General features: G+C 38.8%; 1 protein-coding gene across 1 annotated transcript in view; it reads left to right on the top strand.

The window, feature by feature from the left end:
* Positions 1-4,266: 4,266 nt before the first annotated feature.
* The window catches only part of LOC149786190 (pyruvate dehydrogenase E1 component subunit alpha, mitochondrial-like), a 92,812-nt gene continuing 73,004 nt past the window's right edge, over positions 4,267-24,074 (top strand). The window contains exon 1 of the mRNA XM_089976546.1: positions 4,267-4,383. Within this exon, the coding sequence (XP_089832672.1) occupies positions 4,339-4,383 (45 nt within the window). The 5' untranslated portion in view covers positions 4,267-4,338. The remainder of the gene's footprint in view (positions 4,384-24,074) is intronic.

Consider the following 24,074-nt stretch of genomic DNA (forward strand, 5'->3'; position numbering starts at 1 on the left):
AGTGGTTATCAGTCACTTGAGTATCCAATACTTCCCACAAAATAATAATAATAATAATAATAATAATATAATAATAATAATTAATAATAATAATAATAATATAGTTTTTCTTGCAGGAAATATGGGAGGGGGATAATTAAATAAAGGATTAAAATAATCCTTAGATTATATAAAGAAAATTAACATAATTATTTGTAACACAAACGTCGAAGGATTAGTTTTTTTTAAATCATATAAATGGTCCTACAGGCTTATTTAAAAATACTCTTTCATGCATAGACGTATATTTATCACAAAAATATACAATGCCTATTAATGACTTAAGAAGCACGTGCTGACGTTATTACGTCACGTGAGGAAAGGGCAGTGGAATGCTCAAAAACGCAATTTTTGCTAGAATGATACCCTCTTGGACAATATTTAACACAGCGCATGCGTTGCCCACAATGGTAGATGGTCAAGTGGTAGTGAAGGTTAATCGTGTCATGATGTATCAGACCAAGATGAGCTGTAAACACGCTCCATATTAAAAAAAAATTGTGTAATGACAAAGACGGGCAATAAATGCTCTCCAAATTAAAATTAAATATTACTGTTCTTTATTGCACTTCAGAAGTTTATAATGTGATCACAAAACAACAACTATCTAAATTTCTAAGACAAAAAGAGAAAGAAATATTACTATTTGATCATAATATATTAAGAAATATTCACCAAAAAAAAAATGTTTAACGCTGTATTCGTTCATACGATCAGAGATATGTGAAAGAAAAACTTGAAGTGGGTATAAAATTAGGTGAAAGGAGATCATGTCATATTTCATAGAAACTTGAAAATATTTAAATTAATAAGTCTGCAACGTTTATAAAAATTCCGAAATGTTTCTACCAAATAATAATAACCAAAATGATGCTGTTTAATCGAAACAATTCGAAACTCAAATTCTCCTACGCTTTTCCATCGTTTGGCTTACAAATATTGACTGATCTGTATAACTTTGGAAAAAGAATCTGTCCGGTTTTCCACGTTGAAAATTAACTCAGCATGCACATTTAATTGTGTAAAATGGATTTCATTACAGTTGCAAAGAATGAGATGTTGAAGAAACACACATTCAGCACGTGCTGGGACTCCATTTGTAGGTCCTTCAGCCTGGATGAAGATCGTCAGCTTACTTATATCGCAAGCCATAAATTTTGTAAACAAAGCAAAGCCCGTGATCTATGAATGGAAAACAATATTAATCATGTTCTCCGTAGTTTGTTTAACTGTAAAACTTTCTATATTTTTTCTTTAATATGAAGACCGTAAATCATTGTACAGTACTGAAGAGAACCCATTATTTCTAAACTAAGCATTTAAATGGTAAGATATCGATGAGTAGAAAAGAAAGTAAAACAAGAATAAATTAGGTACGCTTTGTGATCGCTAAACTAAAACTGTCAACAACAGTCACGTGAAATTTTTCTCATGATAAAGACACATTTCAATCTATACATTTGCAAAGAGTGCACTATGCTGGAACTGATGCATACTTACTCTATGTAGGGAAATATTTAAAATTACATTTGAAACTGTATCTTTATGAGTTCAATCTACCCTGAGCACAAATAAATATTCGCCACGAACATCAAACAATGCCACCAATTGTAACTGGCAAGTTTTTTTTATTTATTTAAAAACTGGTTCCTCTTTATTCTAAAATCCTTTAATACATCTAAATGATGCACGGACTAATAAATTAGTACTGATATACAATTTCTTCCAGTATTTAACGTGAAGCTGATCGCATTTCATTTAAGTTCAGAATATACATAAATCTTGTACTACTACGACTCTATAGTCATAAACTAAGTTACAGATAAAAGCAAAACCATTAAGTTTTTTAAAACTAAAAAAAAATGTAATTATCAAAGTTATTAAATGAATAATTAAGAGGAATTTATGGTATTATGAATTAAATCCAAAGTAACCCTTAAACTGTTCTTCACCCGTCCAAAAGAATTCCCTATCCTTGTATATACTGGTCTACCAACAGTCCTGATGCATCAAAATAGCATTGTCAAGAATTCCTTTGAAATTCAAAATAGTCCAATAATAATATTTTAGTAGAATGAGCACTTTGTAATTCCAGTGAATAATGAAAACAAATTTTTCCTCTCAAACAGTATCTAAAAAAAAACCATTAAATTCTTCTGCAGACTTGATGGTACAAAAAGAACATAGGAAATAAGAGAGAAATAATTGTCCAGCCCTATCCATTTACATGTTAGCAAAAGAGGTGACAACGCCTTTTTGTTCCTACTATGCGTGTGACATTTTCAAATATTCCACATAGTAAAAGAACCAACTAAATCTAACACATCCAATAGGAAATAACTTAATTCTTCTAAGAACCAACCTGACTAACCTATCCAATAGGAAATTACCGCAAATGTTGTAAACACGATTATAATAAGAAACATTAACATAGCCATTGTAGATCTTACGCAATTTACATATACTTTTAATATTTTAAAATAGGAACTATACACAATTTAGTTACAGATCAGGGGTGCACAACCCCCGGCCCGCGAACGTGTTCTGTCCGGCCCTTAGAACAAATTAAAACAACACAGAAATCTGGCCGTTGAACAGTAATTATATTAAATAAATTAGTGTTTGCAGCCCTCGAGTGATCTTAGAAAACGTAATCTGGCCCTTGTCCGAAAAATAAATGTTTGTGCACCCCTGCTAGAGACCATCACTATAATTTACAGCCATGAACAGAAACTGAATATCTATCTATCTATCTATTTATCTATCTGTCTGTATATATATATATATATATATATATATATATATATATATATATATATATATATATATATATAGCTCCCTGCACCCCGTGCTGTTTATCTGCTGAACTGAAGTGTTGTTTTTTTAAACCTCTTGATAAAGTTCCAAGAGTTTCCTGTATCATTATTCAGTTTACAAGGAATGATAGAGAGGGAACTGTTTAGTTTCAACGGGCTCAGTTAACAAGTTGAATATAGTTCAATGTACAGCCGGTTATTTCTGTGTGGTTCAGTATTCGATAATTGAAATTTGACCCTCATTTGGTGAAAAATGTAGTGATACGACTCTTTGATCTTAAACTAAGTAACAGAAAAAGAGCGAAAACCAACAAGTTTTGCAAAATTCAACAAATAATTTTTTCCCTAGAATACAAAGTGAAAATTTAAAAAGAACTTACAGTGTGGTCAATTAAATGTCAAATAGTCCAAAATATTTTATCACCAGTCCTAATGAATAATGTTCTAATTAAAATCCAGCTGTCTTCCACAAAAGCTTCAGTTTGTATCTGTTAATGTGCCTGTGACGTAGAGATGTAGAGATATACCAACAGTCTTTTGATAAATCATAATAATATAGCTCAAGATATCCTTATCTGAGTTCACTATAATTCAAAGTTGATGTCTCTGACCATGCAAAGTATTGAGCACTTTGTAATTCCAGAGAATACTAATTTGAACAAATTCAAATCAATACCTGAAGAAAAAACTGAACACAACAATACAATTATGATTCTGCTTCAGATGTTAACGCAAGAATAAATAATTGATCAAGTTAACAAGCTGAAACAAAAACTATAGAAAGTATACAGTAACTAAAACACAAAAATAGAACGAGGATGAGGGTCAAAATTTCATTTCTAGAACATTTTACAAGATTAGGCTTATTGCTATAACTATAATAAAGATCATGGCAAATATCAGGAAGAACAGGGTTTTTTATGGGGAAATTCCAGTGTCCTAGACCCAGACCCAAATAAATATGTTTACCTCTATTGATAATGATCGGAATATTTAATCCACCATCACAGAAATATTAAGTATATATTGAGCTGTTTACAGAATAATGAACTTGGTTTTGGACACGATCAAGTACTTAATAAAATTATATATATATATATATATATATATATATATATATATATATATATATATATATATATATATATATATATATATAAAATCATAGATAACAACTAATAAAGTACACAAATAGACACAACATAAACTGGACAATGTTTTCAATAGGATCGAATTTCAGTCTCATATCGGCATTGCAGTATGTGCAACCTTATAACACAATGACAGTTTTGATGTGTTGGAATGCATTATGTGCGACTATATAACAGATAGGTATGTATCCCCGGTCCAGGTGAAATAAAGCTCTAAATAAGCGATTCGCGTCGTAAAGCAACCAGTGAAGCGAAGATAATTGTCGAAAGCAGTGCATACCAGCTTTATCTACAATACTGAGTTGGTCGACCCATCGAGTGTCAGCCTAACGATGTTGCCAGCCGTTCAACAAACCCTTCTAAAACTTCCAAGATCTGTATGTATGCAATTTCAGTTGCTTTCATTTATCGTTTTATCGTTATTTATCTGATTTATTTTTTCAAAGTCAAAAACAAATTTCATATTATACTTAATTTAAAACGTGTAAGGGTTGCAGTTAATTTTACCTCCTGAATGGTCTGCTCATACAGCCGTGACAACATATTTATTAAAATCGGCCCCTTCTAAGTCCTTGGTAGGTGACACCAATACTTTCTGGTTCATAAGCACAACTTCCTGTTAAGCAATTATATTTTGCATAAAAAAGATAAACAACCAACTTTGCTTTGTAAAGTTATATAATAGAGGAAAAATAGTGAATATTTCATTTAAGCATAAAGTTCAATAAATCAGAACTGTATTGGTTATCAAAATCGTGAAGACATTTGAGTAACACTGTCTGCACAGGTAATACATACCTGACGCATTTATGACTTCAAAGCGGTAACATTTTCAGATCATTATATTATCCCATACCTTAAGAAATTGTCTGCACATAATCATAACAGTACAGAAACAGTAAATATCTGGATGAATGATATACTGATGATGGTCGTTTTGAACCCATAGATTTAAAACTGAGAACAACCCTGAGAGAGAGAGAGAGAGAGAGAGAGAGAGAGAGATTAAACAAATGTGATGCGTGTAACAGGGTTTGTAATAAAGTGCCATTTTCAGCCTGTAATTAATATCCAAAATGAAAGTCGACAGAAAAGCCAGTAACTGTAAATTAATACTTTTAAAAAAAAATTAAAACCTCCAATTAAAGGATAGGCAGTGTGCGCAAAAGTGAGCCTTTTTTAAGAGCGTGCTTGTAAATTTATATATTTCTCTCTCTCCACACACATACACACACACACACACACACACACATATATATATATATATATATATATATATATATATATATATATATATATATATATATATATATATATATATATATATATATATATATAATCACATTACCACCCTACTCTGTGTTCAAATAGATACAGTAGTTCTACAAAGGATAGGGCAGTTTGCAGAAAATTCGTTCAGCGGGAAAATAAAACCAGATCAAAGTACACATATGAAAGACGAAGAAATGCAAGAATCAGAAGAATTTAATTGATTTTAAGATTTGTACCCAGTTTTTTCTTATTTCAATATGACATAATTGAATAGAGTAGAAAAAAAAAACAACCCATATAAGTTATAAGACTTAGAATCTGTTTGACAGATATTGCAGAGAAGTGGTGGAAGCAATTAACGATATAATTTTCATGCACATGTTTAGACAGTGGGAGTTGCCTTTAAGATAAAAATCAGATTTCAAAGCTGTGCAGTTTCAGAAAATTTATTTAACCTTAAAATATAATAAAGATCACTTACTTGAACAAAAGAAGCACTGGTTTAAAAGTAATCAACAAATTTACTTTTGATTTATTTTCTTTGTTTGATTCAAATTGTCAAAACGTGTTAAAGAATCAAGTGACGCCTGGTTGTGGTTGCCCAAAGTGCTTATAAGATTACGCAATAACGTATGTCAGTACTGCCACATTACTGTATGTGATTAAAAACTGTTTACTGTTGTAGGGTGAAAGAGTTATAATGCAAATTAATGTATTCTTCTGTCATTTAAACAGTTTTGATCCGCTATTTTACATCAGTACTGGTATGCAGATACAATCTGGATTAAAACATGACCTACTTGGATCCATGTCAAGTGTTAATATGACCTACTTGGATCCACGTCAAGTATTATTATGACCTACTTGGATCCACGTCAAGTATTATTATGACTTACTTGGATCCACGTCAAGTGTTATTATGACCTACTTAGATCCACGTCAAGTATTATTATGACCTACTTGGATCCACGTCAAGTATTATTATGACCTACTTGGATCCACGTCAAGTATTATTATGACCTACTTGGATCCACGTCAAGTATTATTATGACCTACTTAGATCCACGTCAAGTAGTATTATGACCTACTTGGATCCAAGTAAAGAATTAATATGACCTGCTTAGATATACGTCAAGTATTATTATGGCAGCTATTACGAAAGAATGACTGTGGAGTCTAAGGGATTTTAATATTAAACACGTCTACTATATGTCGAATACGGTGGGACGGTAAGGGATCAAGGGGAATTCGAATATCAAAAATGTCTATTGATTTGACAATGGGGGATGGTATATCCTCAATGAGTATTTATAGTGACGTAAAATATGTCGGTATGGGCTGGAAGGGAATAAATATATAAAGTAGGAAGCTGAGTGATGATGAGTAAGACCTATTACGGACAATCACCCATGACCACTTTTCAACACTTATCTCACATCAAACACAGAAGGACGGACAATCAACTAAGACCAGTATTCAACACCTATCTCACATCAAACGCAGAATGAGGTGCCCCGAGTTGCCGAGTGGTCTAAAGCGCTCACCGTTACGGATCATTGCCATCTCACCTCTGTCTGCATGGGTTCGAGACTTGGGTTCGGCCAATTTGGGTGTGTGAGAGAGCTTGCCAGTAGTTTCTCGTGGGTCGGTGGTTCTTTCCGTGGTTTTCCCGGGTTCTTCCTCCACCATTTATACTGGCCGCCACGTAAAGCCTATATTGTGCTGTAAAATGGCGTTAAACCCTACAACAAAAACAATCAAATACAGAAGGACGAATAATCACTCATGACCACTATTCAACACTTATCTCACATCAAACACAGATGGACAAACAATCACTCACGACAACTATTCACCAATCATCTCACATCAAACACAGAAGGACGGGCAATCACCGATGACCACTATTCAACACTTATCTCACATCAAATACAGAAGGAGGGACAATCACCCATGATCACTATTCAACACTTATCTCGTATCAAACATAGAAGGACGGACAATCCCTCATGACCACTATTCAACATTTATCTCACATCAAATACAGAACGACGGACATTCACCCATGATCACTTTTCAACACTTATCTCGTATCAAACACAGAAGGACGGACAATCACTCATGAACACTTTTCAACACTTATGTCACATCAAGCGCAGAAAGACGGGCCCCGAGTTGTCGAATGGTCTAAAATGCTCACGGTTACGGATCATTGCCATCTCACCTCTGTCTGCGTGGGTTCGAGTCTTGGGTTCGGCCAATGTGGGTGTGTGAGAAAGCTTGCCAGTAGTTTCTCGTGGGTCGGTGGTTCTTTCCGTGATTTTCCCGGGTTCTTCCTCCACCATTTATTCTGGCCGCCACGTAAAGCCGATCTTGTGCTGAAAAATGGCGTTAAACCCTACAACAAAAACAAACACAGAAAGACGGACAATAACTAATGACTACTATTCAGCACTTATCTCACATCAAATACAGAAGGACGGACAATCACCCATGATCACTATTCAACACTTACCTCGTATCAAACACAGAATGAAAGGACAATCACCCATGACCACTATTCAAGACTTATCTCACATCAAACAGAAGCACAAACAGTCACCCATGACAAATATTCAACAATCATCTCACATCAATCACAGAAGGACGGAAAATCACCGATGACCACTATTCAACACTTATGTCACATCACACACAGAAGGACGGACAATAACCCATCGCCACAAATTCAAAACTCATCTCAAATCAAACATAGAAGGGACAACGGAATTTGTTTGTATCACTAGCACTCTTACTATCACACATGTCACAACCTTACATCCATAATCCATGCGTACTCACTTCCACCAGTTCCAAACCCTTTCTCCCAAATGGTCCAGGTTCTAATCCTACCATTTGGATTAGCCTGTTTGACTACCGTGGTCCTTCAGATTTCATTTCTACCCCATTTCCATGATATGCAGCTTTGATTTCATGAAGTTAGGTTTAAAATAAATTTTTGTGCCAAAGTTGTTTGTTATCTCTGTCTGTGCAAGAACACAAAACTTATTTGTTCAAAATGTTGTCACATATGTATCTTTTTCAGCACATATATTCTAATTTAATATCAGCAATACCCCAGCCTAGACCGTTTGATGTGAGCATATATTCTCACAGAGTGAAGAATTGTAATTAAAACATGGTCCACTCGTGCATCTTGCATGCCAGGACAACTATTTCTTTTCAAAGGCACCATGTTAATGGGCTTTTGTCGTTGATAATAATCAGAGAAAACTTGCCAATTGCGATTGTAATACTGCATTTCGGTTTTCCCTCCAACAATATTATATCTCATTGTTAAATTTATCCGTTCCGTATTCTTTTTAAATGCTGGTAATTCCTCCCTATTTTAATTTTTTAAGGAAACTATTAGGTTTCGACGCTGTATACCAGCTTTAAGGGTTAGGTTACCTTCCTGTTCTTATCGATATACAACTGGTTACGGTAAGACTTTTTTGTTAAGAAAAAACTCAGCAAAGGCCCTACCCTGGCATAGTAGGAATTCGTATTCCTGCCTCTTAAATAATTGGTTAAACACCATTTCAGTGTTTGTTTCTCACACAACATTTGTAATTTTTTTCGTGACTCGCTTCGCATTGTTGTAGTGTGAGTGTATCTGCATTTCTCCATGAAAACAATAAAGGTTAAAAATTGATACTTCTTAATTTACTAGAAAAGAACGGTCAGTTCCTAACATGTGAGTTTATTTTTACCTTGGTCATACGCTGATGTGTATATATCATACACTGTAAAAATAGGTGAGTTTATGTGTAACATAATAACATATTGTCATTCTTTATTGCTCTCGTCCAAGAAATTGTTTATTTCAGAAAACAATGTCGGGACAGTCTGTGTTAAAGTATGGCCGCAAGAAAGGACATTGGGGCACTCAGCCAGACTGCCTCACTTGTGTAATGTGCGTGCAAAAAATCTTTGTGCATTTTTCTAATTACGGTCTAATGAAATCTGAAATCTCTCCTATTTTAGACGTACGTATAGAACAAGGAGCAAGCGTCCATCCCCGTCATCTTCAGATTTGTCAGATTTCTCTCTTGCAGAGCGCCAATGGGTCGATTGCTAAATGGTTATTTCTTCATTTTGCAAGAGCACCCCCGAGTCCAAACAGCAAATAGAACCAGTCTCGTCGAAGACATGTGTGGCACCTCCAGTAAGGAGGCTGAATATTCTAGGAGTAGGTCGCCCCCAAAAATAATGGGAGAGGAAGACAAACACATCTCATGAGAGGGAGAAGTTTCACCACACCCAGCACTTCTGTGACGGTGTGTCGCGCATTCCCGAGAAGAAGGAGTAGCAATGTGCGTCACTGAGCGAAGAATGAGACGATCTAGGCTCTGACATATCTATGTCGCCTGACCAGTCAATATCTGGTAATCGCTCACCGATCAGTTCGTTCCGGTGACCGGTCGGATCGTACCGTTTACCGGTCACCGGTCATCTGGTAACGGTTGCCGACTATTTACCGGTCATCACCCAGAGACCTCATTGTACGGTGATTGGGATAGGACTGAGTTGCCCCTTTTCCCATCTCTACCGGCACATTGTGTGTAGGAATGAGACTTTGGCCAACGGGTTCAGGCTATGGAAGGATACCAGATCAGTATGGCCCCCTTTCCCTTTAACTTATATACCAATGAATCCATACTGAATGTGGGGTCCTTCAGCTCGTGGTAATTGCTCTTAATTGTTCATCTGTGCCTCCGTGGCTTAGAGAACATTGACCCATAGCAGAGGTGAAACTGCGTCCCGTGTACCGCCGTCACCTCTTCATCAGGTGACATCAACCAGGAAGGCTCGCGGTGTACTACCATAAGGAATGACATGTGGTCTCATCTTCTCACTGAAACGTCTAGTACACACAGAGTCCCTACTTACCACAATAAACTATTGACAGTGATGCAGAATGCTCCTATGTAACATGCTCTCTCGAAAGAAATAGTGTCGACCAGCCACTGTCCCCTCCGGAATGTACCGGACGATGTTGATGACCTGGTGGACTCCAATGAGTTAGAGGCATAAGTAGCTCTTCTGACGTCTCCTGTCAGGCCTAGTAAGTATTCTCAGTTGGATGTGGAGAAGAAGCTCTAGTCAATTTGATAAGGCGCCTTGAATTATCGCCTCTTACCCGTGGACCTATGCATGGAACCATCTTGTGTCGGGTACAAGATCATTTCCATTTTTTAAAAATAGGCGTGATCGCTATCGTGATGGTGGTAAACCATTCCGAGTTCGATGGTGCGCTCATGTATAAAAACCCACTCGAAATTTCACAGAGTTAGAAACCAATGTCAATAATTAAATAAATATCTGATTTGTTTACATTCGTCCAATAGGGAAACAATGTGAGGACTCTCAACGACGACATGCTATGGGTGATAATCCTAGATAATTTCATACTTTTTACCAGACTTTTTTCTTCTCTGTTGAAAAGAAAAAAGCTGATATCAGTTGCCTTGTGAAGTTGAAGTAAATAAGTATCAACAAACTTGTTACCACCAAATATAGCAACAGTTTGACCACACACACACACACACACACACACACACACACACGTACGTACGTGTTTTTTTTATAAAAAAAATATGTACTTTATACAAAGACCAAAACGATGCCGTTTAACGAAATTGATCCGAAAAGCAATCTTTTCTCCAATCTGCACGTTAGGTTCACATGTGACATTTATTTTCAAGGAAGATTGGAGGAATTTTTAATTATAGCCGTTTATTTCTTTGAACTTGTCAAATAAATTTAATGACGGTCTCTAGAAAAAATAACATTTTATAAAATGACTTGCAGCTGAATGTACAGATATATATATATATATATATATATATATATATATATATATATATATATATATATATATATATATATATATATGTGTGTGTGTGTGTGTGTGTGTGTGTGTGTGTGTGTGTGTGCGAGGTAACTTAAACAAATTACAGTGGTATCAATATGTCTGAGAAGGAGAAACAATTCTTCTACTGAACAAGGATCATACTGTAAAATCTGAATGTTTAAATGGTACCCACTGATTGATATCAAAGCCCACCTGGATGTAATTCTCTGTCATATCCTAAAATGTTGAGGTAGTTTCATCGTTTCAAAGATGGTCGAGAATCTTTCTATTATCATGAACGTTAATTGGTTGTAACCTACTGAAGAATCATTTCAAGATCAGAAAGGTTTGTGCAAAGATGACTCTTGCAAATCTTATTGGATGATACAAAAATAATCACTGGGTTTAAATTGCCTAAAAAACTACTCGCCAAATACGAAACAGTGAACAAATACGTTTAAATAAGATTGTTGCGATGAAGAAAAACTGATTTCCTTTTGCAAACAGACTAAAGAGAAAAGAATAAAGTTTGTGTCAGAGAAAGCGAGCAGATACGACAAATCGCTGGAAGTAGTGTGGTTGTCCAGAGAGTTGTATGCATATTATTTTTTATGCTAAATACCCGGTCATTCAAGTACTGTGCTTGAGTTTGCTAGTGTTCTTTGACTTTTCTGTGCCTTCAAAATGTCGGCGAAAGGTGCAGGACACTATCATACCTCCCGTTCGCGTATTGATACCCGAAACATCCATCATCCATATCAATGCACTCGCGCATAAGTCTGCAGCCCGAAAGACGTTCTGAAGGAGCACAACATCCAATCTTTGCCACATCCTCCATGCAGCCATATTTTAGCTCCACGTAATCGCATCCTCCTCCATACAACCATATTTTATCTCCAGGCGATTTTTGGCAGACTCTCATTGGCTGAGGTGTAGACGGTTGGAAGTCTGCCATGCGGGTAGAAATGCTATTTTTCACTGTATCAAAACATGCCAAAATGAATTAAAAAACATCATTTAATACTTGCATAATCAAACCGAAAAAGTGTGTACAGTGTATGGGAGGTACTTTAAGAGGATCCACTGATGTACCTTTCACTAATAAAGAAGTTTTTTGTGTGCAGCGGAATCATATTCAGATTATATCAATATTTGGTTGCAACTTCCGAGGAGGTCAGGACTTTTTCAAAAATGTACTGGCTGTTGCCTTGTAAAATAAACGAAACCGGATCAATTACCATGTCCCTCCATGTGTATCTATATAAGGCACTGAAATACTTTTCAACATACTTTTTCAAGGGAATAGTTAAGTTGCTAATTTGAATACATACTACAGACTACAAATACCAAATATTTAACAGGTATAAAGAGCACAATCAGAGAATGAACAAAACAGTCTATAGACTTAAATTTTCGTGTGACAATAATGCATATGAAATACATACTATACTGGTCTCTCATGAATCATTTTGAATACTTAATTATTAAATTACATAGGTTTCTGGCCTTGATACGATTCAATGTAATCTTCATCTCTCTCAATTATTTTCATGCTTTTTAAAAATTGCATGGAGGTCATAGCTATTGTAACATATTGTGATAAATTTGGAGTATACGCATTTGGTTATAGAGCCCCGTTTTAAGGAATTCTTAGATTTTGGTGATTGCTTGTCTGATTATTGAAATTCGGTGCAATAGAAATATTCCCTTGCCCGAAATAATTAGCCAGTTACTAGGAGCAAACGTCACGGAGTGAAGCTTTAGTGAGTGTCCGTGACGCCATGGTTCACTAGTAGTGACTTCAGGTCCAAATTTAATGAGTGTTATGGTATAACATAGTACCGATTAAAATCTAGTGATTTATATTTGTGGTGTGACTTCAGTGGCAGTATTTACGATAGGAAACCGGTAAATAACACAATGAAATTAACAAGAAGGGACTCGGCAGATACCGTTTATGTCGCCATGGTGGCAAATGTGGTGCAGTTGTACTGGCGCAATGTGCCTGGAAACCAGGAATAGACTGGCCTGAAGTGGCGGAGCTAAAGAAGTTCCTTGTGTATGGGAAAGTTGTATAGTTTCTACGGCGTGACCTGCTTGCGGTACGGAAACCTAACGAAGAGAAAGCATGCAGGTATGCGGTTAGTAGATATTTGGCAAGTCATGAGAGTGGTGGTATTGCATTGATAAGAGTAAAATTTATGTATAGAATGGACACGTCGAGCTTTCTAGTTTACAACTGAAGTTGTATGCAAGTCTTTGGAAATTTGGGGTAAACTTAATGACTTCTAGCGGGAATCGCGCCAGGGTTTGACACCGCTCAATGAAGTAAAGTCCCCTGGCTTGTAATAATATTATGACATGTTTCTATTTGCAAGAAATGCAATTGTTTAATATCTTTGATAATAAAACAACTTTGTGCTCTTTGTTATATTGTTTTGCACTGCTGTAAATATGTACGTGATAACAAAACCTTAACATTTCAACCGAAGAAAAATATCAATGGGCATGCGCATAGGATAAGACCAGATGTAACAGATAAATGATTGTTTGCGTGGTTACCGATTTTGTAAACATTTAACGCCAACAAAAAAAAAGACTGAACCGTTTACGCGTTTGCGCGTTTAAACGTTGAATCTTTTGGGACCAATTATTTCACTGAGGGCAGGGAGACTGTAAATTTATTTTGAATCACGGTATTTCATTTTCACACATACGATTATAGATATGTACATAAAGACATACAACTCTGCAACCAAATAGTTAACATGATTTTCCCCATCAAGGAAAATAACATTAGCGGTTTACTTTTCCTTGTGGGAAGTTAATAGAGTGAGTGTGTGTGTGTGGGGGGGGGGGGTGTGTGTGTTGTAGCCCTCTATTAGCAATAAGCATTGCAACACAATTCAGTAAAGCACAAATACAAAGATGATGGCAGGCAATCACTCACTTTACAACATACGGTTTTATATTATTCAGCTTGTTTTTTTGACAAAGTTGTATAAACTGGTAGCACGTGTCAAGCACAGATGTTCAGACTAATACGAAATTTCATAATAATTTAATTTTTTATATACCACTCAAAATACAACTATACAAAAATGTTTTGTTATTTTAGATGGGCATCCAATACAAAATTAAGACTCCCTATATTTAGATGCAGTGCACGAAGTGTCTAGATGGATGGAATCTAAGTAAAAGGACAACAACAACATAAAACGTTATATGTTTCGTATGAAATAATTGCTTAAGGCATATAGTAAATCAGTGACTTACCCTGGTTGCTTGCACCGAGTTGAATTTTATAAATGGAAGAACATCGCAATAAAACTCGATGAGATATATAAACCCATATCAAACTACCTTACTGATAACCCGCATTTCTTTCAAAACAGTTTTCTATTGTAAATCGATGATAATTGGAGACAATTTTAAAAACTTCAGAATATCACTCAAAACGTTCTTAATTTTCTATTACCAGAGTCTACATGCTTTTTTCATCACCCTAGACTCTTGCCATACATCATCCCGTATAAAATGATTGGTGGACACACACATAAACATATATATATATATATATATATATATATATATATATATATAGAGAGAGAGAGAGAGAGAGAGAGAGAGAGAGAGAGAGAGAGAGAGATGTGTGTGTGTGTGTGTGTCTGTGTGTGGTTTGAGATTTATTTGAAGTGCTTTCGCATCTTTGAGGTCAGTCCTACTGATCCTACATCTAATGTATGTTGATAACTGCCATTTTGACTATCTGGGCTATTTGTAAAACATAGACCTAGAAGTAGTGAATATATCAAAGTATTTTTTCATTTGCATCTTCTCGATCCACCCTATGGTCCATCCAATTGTAGAAAACACGTGGTGTGTAAAGATTGTGCTTTCTTTTGAAAAATACATTTCTTTCCAACCAAATGTATTATTACTTTACAAATTACTGCGCCCATATGTCCAAGGCATTCCGAGGTATATCTGTCTCTAGCAGAGTTGTCTATGACGTTCTTACTGGTGTTGAGTAGTGACCGTTGGTGATTGTCTGTCATGGCTGTTGTTCTTCATTGCTCTATCTCCTTTACAATCCCTTTTCACCTTACAAGCCATACCAACATCTTTTCAAAATGGCATTGTTACAGTAATTTCGTGCTGAGGCTATACAATCCCCTAATATTAAACATATGGACATTTTTTTTACCACTGAAATCACATTAACCACAGAGGTCCACACCTTCATAATGGCGTAATCTAATCTTGCTTTGACCTTAGGGGGTAATGTTTGACATCATAACTACTGACCCTTAATAATGGAAGTCATTTGTTGTATAATTGGCTCGTGGAAGTCATCGTAATGGATTACTAATTGAAAGTATACATTATACTCTCTCTCTCTCTCTCTCTTTCTCTCTCTCTCTCTCTCTCTCTCTCTCTCTCTCTCTCTCTCTCTCTCTCAAAAATGATCATAGAGTACAGATGTTCCGATTTGGTTGTAGTTGATTAGATGAGTAATTCATTTTTAAATCTTTTTTAAAATATATTTTTAATAAGATCACTCGGAGGAAGTCTGAACGAATCAAAATAGTTATCATTGTAAACAGCGACCCAGTGAGTACCAGCTCCATCAGTGAAGTTTTGTATATTTACAACGCACAAACCACCTGCTGGTACATTACCTAGTTCATCTTTAGAATATACTCTGTGAAATCCTTTCTCGACGACAACGTTGTCCGATTTTAGTTTTTCTAATATATAAAAAATTTTTAACGTGGACGCTTCAGCGTCTGGTCTCTAGTAGAGTCATTGCGCGTCCGATTCCCAAACAGATTTGGCAGTAGACTGCCGGCTAGACCTGCTAAAAGTGGAGCAAAAGGAATAATTCATCCTTGTTTTATTTTTTGTGTTGTTGACTTCGACGACGCTATGCATTTCTCGATTTCTTTTTTTAATTTTTGGCCATCTTGTCTTTGGCGACTTTGTTTTTCTAGCTGTCATTTTATTTTAAGTCGCCACACAAATTTATACAATTTGTTTGATACCATCGCCCGAGACTATCTTTTTAGTTGCTCCTGATACTGCTCCTGATGCTGCTGATAGTCCTAGTGTCCCTAATACAAGTATTAGTTTTAGTAAGGCAGTTTTGGCTATCGTTGCAAATGCTGGTCCAAGAAAGCCGCCGTTGACGACAAGATCGTTTGTCATCGCATTTATTCGCGCAACATATAGTTTATGGTCTAAGGTTGACATTGCCCGGGGTGGGAGTGGGAGACAAGCGCCCCAATCCTCCAAAATTCCCCATACGGCCTGCGTCTCTTACTGCCTCTGTCAACTAAAATCCAGCTCCTGGCCTTCGCGAGTGGCTTAGTTTTGAAGCCCGGCAGACCATGTTTTCTACTAACAGGAGAAGGGGTGAAGGCGGCCCACTGGCGCCTTAAAACCAGTTGCTTCGGGTAGATGGGACTCGTAAACCTTGGATGGTAGCTCATCTAGGAGAAGGAAAACTCCGATTCCAAACCTCTGCTGCCTTGTGGCTATACCCACTCATGGGAAAGGCTAAGGGAGTAAACCCCGACAGAAAATCCGGAGATTGAGTCCCTAAGGCGGTATGACATTGACTGCAACGTCATTCCGGCAACTCCTGCGACGCCGTTGGTGCCAAGCTGTATCGGCATTCGTCGTTCCCTTGGGCACACCAGCTGCGTGGAGAGGGGGGATCTGCTGCATGGGCAACAGCTGATTCTCCATACCACCCTGCCCAGGCTTCATAGCTCCACCGGAGAGGACACTCCAGCGTCGTCGTACGGCGTCGGCACAACACGAGAAGTAGCAGTTTACCGGTTCTAAGTCAAAGCTCGATTGGCGTAGAGCTTGGCACCAGGGGTTACTTCTGACGGTGGGAGAGATCATCAGGTCTCACTGGACAGCTACCGCCCGCCTCAAGCTGGGCAGCCCCCAGTCAGTAAGGTGCTGCCCGCCATGGCCTGCCTGCTTCACTGGGTGCGTGGAGCTTAGACAACCATCTCGACAAGTGGGCCACAAAACTCTGCACCAGGAATGACTAAAAGAAGAAATAAAAAGACTCCAACTCTTCGTTTTGCAACCTGGAACATCAGGACCATGTGTCCTGGATTGACCACTGACCTACAGCAGATCGACGATGCACGGAAGACTGCCGTCATTGACAGAGAACTCTCCCGACTGAACATCGACATTGCCTGCCTCCAGGAGACCCGACTGGCTGACAGCGGCACCATCAGGGAAGCCAATTACACATTCTTTTGGCAGGGGAAGCCCTTGGATGAACCTAGGCAGCATGGTGTAGGCTTTGCTGTCAAGAACACGCTAATCGCCTTCATTGAACCTCCGTCATCAGGTACTGAGAGAATCCTTGCCCTCCGGCTATCAACATCCTTAGGCCCGGTCAACATCTTCAGTGTGTACGCCCCAACCCTCTACTCCACCTACGAGGAGAAAGACAAGTTTTATGAGGCTCTGGATCAGGCAATATCCAGTATCCCCAACAATGAAAGCCTTTACTTACTAGGAGACTTCAATGCTAGAGTGGGAGCTGACCATGAGGCCTGGTCCACCTGTCTCGGTTTTTACGGAAGGGGCAAGATCAACGAGAATGGTCAGCGACTGCTGCAGATGTGCTGCTCCCACAGCCTATGTGTGACCAACACTTTCTTCAAATGCAAGGAGATCCACCAGGTGTCGTGGAGACACCCACGTTCACGCCACTGGCACCAGCTAGACCTCGTCATCACCAGGCGTGCAGAACTGGCCAGTGTCCTCCTTACCCGCAGCTACCACAGTGCCGATTGTGACACGGACCATTCCCTCGTGGCCAGCAAGGTGCGAATATTACCCAAGAAGCTGCACCACTCCAAGAAGAAGGGTCACCCACGTATCAACACCTGCTGTGCAAGCAACCCAGAGAAAACACAGCAGTTCATCAGCAAACTGAAGAAAGCCCTCACCAAAGTGACACCTGATGACACCATTGATTCCAAGTGGTCCCATATCCGTGACTCTGTGTACAATTCAGCCATCATAGCTTACGGGAAGAGGGAGCGTAAGAATGTCGACTGGTATGAGGCAAACTGGGAGGAGATGGAGCCCGTGACTGAGGCAAAGAGGAAAGCCCTCCTGGCATACAAGGCTGCACCTAGCCCCAGAACACTACAAGCCCTAAGGATTGCAAGGAATAACGCCCAGAAGACCGCCCGCCACTGTGCCAACACCTACTGGCTGAACCTTTGCAACAGTATACAGACAGCTGCTGACACCGGGGATACAAGAGGAATGTATGAGGGTATCAAAAAGGCGACAGGCCCCCCCCCAGCTACAAGACCGCCCCCCTCAAGTCCAAGACGGGCGAAGTCATCACAGACCAGGGGAAACAACTGCAGCGATGGGTTGAGCACTATCTCGAGCTATATGCAACCCAAAACAATGTCACTGGAACTGCCCTGGACGCCATTCCAGACCTGCCTGTCATGGAGGAGCTAGACACACAGCCCACCCTGGAAGAGCTCGGAAAAGCCATCGATTGCCTTGCCTGTGGGAAGGCTCCTGGAAGCGACGACATTCCGCCTGAAGTCCTCAAGAGCGGAAAACCAGCACTGCTCCAGCCCCTACATACACTCCTCTGCCTTTGCTGGGAACTGGGATACGTCCCACAGGACATGCGTGACGCCAACATCGTCACTTTGTACAAAAACAAAGGAGACCGTAGCGACTGCAACAACTATCGGGGCATCTCCCTCCTCAGCATCGTCGGAAAGGCCTTTGCCCGTGTTGCCTTGGCGCGCTTGCAGATCCTAGCCTCTCGCGTCTACCCAGAGTCCCAGTGTGGATTTCGAGCCGGCAGGTCAACTGTAGACATGATCTTCTCACTACGTCAGTTGCAGGAGAAGTGTCGCGAGCAGCGGATGCCCCTCTACATTGCCTTCATAGACCTGACGAAGGCGTTTGATATGGTTAGTCGGAGTGGACTCTTCAGACTCCTGCAGAAGATCGGCTGCCCCCCACGTCTGCTTGCTGTCATTATGTCATTCCATGAGAACATGCACAGCACAGTGTGCTTCAATGGCGCAACATCTGAAGCATTCCCAGTTATTAGCGGAGTCAAACAAGGCTGTGTCCTTGCACCGACGCTCTTTGCCATCTTCTTCTCCATGCTTCTCCAGTACGCATTCAAGGACTGCAGCGAGGGAGTGTACATCCATACCAGGGCTGACGGCAAGCTGTTCAACATTGCCCGTCTCCGTGCTAAGACTAAAGTCACAGAGGTACTCATCCGTGAATTGCTCTTTGCCGACGATGCAGCCTTGACATCACACACGGAAGGTGGACTCCAGCAGCTGGTATGCTGCCTCTCCCATGCATGTAAGGAATTTGGACTGACCATCAGTTTGAAGAAAACGAATGTCATGGCACAGGACACAGACTCCCGTCCCTCTGTCTCCATCGATGGGTACAATTTGGAAGTTGTCGAGAACTTCACATACCTCGGGTCTAACATCTCCAGCTCACTCTCCATTGATTCTGAGGTGGGCGGCAGGATTGCCAAGGCAGCAGCAGTGATGGCCAGACTTAACCAGAGGGTCTGGAACAACCCCAACCTCACAGAGAAGACCAAACTGCGTGTCTACCAAGCGTGCGTGCTCAGCTCACTTCTCTACAGCAGCGAAACATGGGCCACCTATGCAGGACACGAGAGGAAACTCAACAGCTTCCACCTGAGATGTCTGCGGCGCATTCTGCACATCCAGTGGCAGGACAAAGTACCCAACACAGAGGTTCTAGAACGCGCCAGCATGAACAGCATGTTCTCCATACTCAGCGAGAGGCACCTTCGCTGGCTCGGCCATGTCAAGAGAATGGACCCAGGTCGCATTCCCAAGGACCTGTTATATGGGGAGTTAGCAGAAGGTGCACGACCAACTGGACGACCACATCTGCGCTACAAAGATGTTTGCAAGAAGGATATGAAGACAGCAAACATCACTGTCAACGACTGGGAGAGCTGTGCAAACAACCGTTTCAGCTGGCGTCTAGCTGTCAGGCAGGGAGTTCAAAACGCAGAGGAAAAGAGAAGAATAAAGCAGCTGAAAAGAGGGCTAAAAAGAAGGATAAGCAAAAGCGTACTTTGGAGCTATGCCATCGTCTCTCGTAGACGGACGGATGCCAAGAATGATAGTTTAAGAACAATCGGTTTTCCTTCGATAGCTTTGCGATCGAGTTTATTAATTTGTTGTTGCGTTAACATTAGTTTGATTGCTGTTTTGTTATCACTAGCGCGAGACGGTGTCTTTGGAAGGTGTCTCCGGAGATATCTTTAAAGAAACAGAACAAGGTTTAACTACTGCTGTTGATAATTTTTAACTGTACCTTGAGTCAAATATATTTTTGTAGTAATGTAATTACCACTTGTCATTATAATTCTTTGTCACATAATATTCAAACCGTTTTCTAGACAATCACACGTGGATAGTCATTTTTTATTTGGTTGCGTAAATTGTCAATACTCTGTCACTGACAACTAACGCATATACGTTATACGGTGCAGTTGAGAGCGCATAGAGCGTCCAAGTAACTTCAATATCAGCAGTTGATCCGATAGCTCGTTCGCAATGTTTTGATACGTCCAAATAAAAGACTAGGTAGAGTGCTCCAAATTCTTTGATCGATATTTGAGATCCACTATCCGCGTCTTGATATTTTCGCATTTCTTCCATCAAGTACATATACGGTCGTGATACATTTTTATTAGCGTCGACGTCAAAGCAGCATTCGATTGCACCTTCGGGATACTGTTTCAAAGTTATCCTAGTAAAGATTCGTCTAACATCAGCATTATTAAATATAAAGTTGTTTAGTTTTTAATCACCACGACGCGCATGTCGCTGAAAAGCAGCAAACAAATGCTTTATCAGCTGTTCGCTAGGCGCAGTTGTAATATGCAGTGTTTAATCAGTAGTATTTAGAATTGCGATTTGATAAATGTTGGTTTCCTGGAAATAAATCTTTCTTTGTGTACCAGGCCAACATGGACTTAAGTTCTATTGATTTTATTACCTACGGAACAACTCTGGCATCCACAGCGCTGATCTCGTAACAGCAAACTATCCTTCAGCTACTGTATCGGCATGTATTATACAAACGTTTTGTTCTGCTCGATCAAGAATAGGTGTATGTTTTACACCACAAAAAAAAACTTTGTTGTCATCGCGGTAAAACCTAAATATTGTGCTTAATGGAAGCATAATTGTTATTTAGTGAGATTCTAGTGCAAACGCTTTACCATTAGCATATCCTTTGTTATAGTGTAGTTGTCATATATTTGTAACGGCTAATCTTATTGCGGGGCCAATTACAGAAGCAGCAGCAGCAGCAGCAGCACCAATAAGATTATTATTATCTGCAGCAGGAACATCAGCAGCAGTACGGATTTCGCTTGATACAGCATTTTCAAGTGCAGTATTTTTAAACCACATCCTATCTGTGGCCACCGATCTCGAATAATCATCGCTGAACGAGACAATGTTGAGTATTGTACTTGCACAGGCAAGTGCATCGGAATATCTTCCCTGGTTTGATAGGCTAACTGGTATCGTGCGCTTCTAAACAAGCTCCAACCGTTGTTGACAAGTACTATATCTGCATCAGATGCGATACCACCACCGATTGCGGTTAGTACTTGACCACGCACTTCTAACACCGCTTTATGCGGCAACAGGAACACATCTTCTTCTCGTGTATTAAAAGTTCTGAGGCCGGTCTTATTCGGTTCATTTTAATTTTCATCGAGATACTCGACGTATTCAAATTCATTTGCGACGTCGTCGGTATCATATTCTTCGGTGAGATCAAGATAATGTTTAACTGACATTATTTTGTTTATAATCGACACATAACAATGCAACGACTTTGTCGTCGTCGGGTTGGACTAGAAAGCAGCAGGCGTCATTTGCCTTGTTTTCTTTACAAGTTTGTGTATTACCTCTTCACCGCGCGGTGATAACAATTTCTTTGTTGTAGCTATCATTGCTTGCATTGTACCTTTAATTGGTGCTATAGCTGAAATTACTTGTGATATTTCCGATGCTGAAGGTGTTGCGGTGCCTTTAATTTTATCAGCGATTTTTTGTCCGACTGCGGTGAGGGCCGCAGATGCGGCTCCGCTTGCAAAAGCTTTTGATGCTTCAATTGCAATTGGTGCTACTTTATGCGCGATTCCTGGTATATTTTCGACCAACTTTGTAACTGTTTCCAAAAAATCTACCCACACTTTGTCTTCGGTAATTATTTTTGCTTCATCTTGTTATTTAATATTGCCTAATACAATTAATTTTGTTCACGTGATTGAGCGCTTACGCAGAGCGTAGGTGTAAGTAATAAGTAAATATTTTGTTGTTAAGAGCCAATTATCGCCCGGACTGATCTGTCAGTTGCATCATAATGCTTGTTATCTGTGTTTCAAGATTAACAGGATAATATACTATTTGTCGAGAAGTAATTTGCATTAGCGATCCTGGTGGAACATCTGGGGAAAAACTATAGAACGTTTGTCCCTGGCTTCCCTTCGGTAAAATCCTGTTGCAATAGAGCAACTGATTAAATTTGCGTTTACTTCTGTTATGTTACTGGGACGTCTCCATCGTAGGATACAGTGTGCCCTACAATTGACCCGTATTGTTGACTTTTAAAGCCTAATGACGACGCAATACTAGTTGCTGGTGAAAAATCGATTATCAAATTGTTTTTTAACGTGATTTTAGCTCTTAGCTAATTATAGTTCGGAGTCAACTCAAAATTGTCAGCGATGGTGGCGTACTTTGTGATTAGTTCCGTGATCGTTTTATTTAGATTCGTTACGTTATATGCACATTGTGGTATTTTAAATGATACCCACGCGCCTGGAATAAAGATAAAGTCGTCGTTGATGCCTGTTTTTACGTTAGCCATTGAATGCAATGCTGTAGCAGAAATTAATCCAATTTAGTATTCTCCATCGGGATTAAGTTCTACTGGCGGATTTTAGTTAACAGAAAAGTTTGTACTCGATGACGTAGTCGTTGCACTGGACGAATCAAGTAATAATGTTGTTGATAAAAAATTTAATTATTTGCTATTGTTCTATAATATTCACACAATATAAGATCGCTATGTAAAATGTCATACTTGGACGATATTAGTAATCCACTCGACCGAAGATGATCGAACATGTCTATGATTATGCAGTCGATTTATGTGCTTATGTTACTAGTATTTTTGATGATATCAGTAACATCAATCGGTCAACCATTTCGGTGGTTGATGTAAAAACTCAGACGGCAGTGCCGTCAACACCAGAACAAAATCTTTTATCAACTGCAGATTTATCACGTTCTCTTTCATATTTTTTAAAAGCAACATGAAAACTTTGTTTATAATCTTCTACACGGTTTCGGTATTGTTCTGCTGTTTAAGCACGACTGATGATATTACTCCACTGCGCATTTTAGCAAAATTTATCAACAAATACGGATCTTCATCATCATATGTTAAACTTTGATTTGCATATTTCCTTGTCCAATAATACGTTCTAATACCTTAATGAACTTTTTATAATCGTTTTCTGTCCATTTTCTTATGCTATTAATGTTATCAAGTTTAACGTCATTATGATAAAACTCAATAAAATCCATATACTCTCCCTCACTTATCGAATCTTTTGCAAAACGCACTAGTTTTTCTACCTCTTTTTTCTCAATTATTTCAGCAAATTCCCTTTGTTCATCAGCTATAATAATATCTTCTTGTATTTCGATGTAGACAATTATTTCTTGTATTTTACTTTTTTTTTGTTCTACTTTTTTACTAATTTTTAAATGGTTTCCTCCGCCG

This window comes from Sinohyriopsis cumingii, chromosome 12 (assembly GCF_028554795.1).
Source record: "Sinohyriopsis cumingii isolate HCF-2022 chromosome 12, ASM2855479v2, whole genome shotgun sequence".
Classification (NCBI taxonomy): Eukaryota; Metazoa; Mollusca; class Bivalvia; order Unionida; family Unionidae; genus Sinohyriopsis; species Sinohyriopsis cumingii.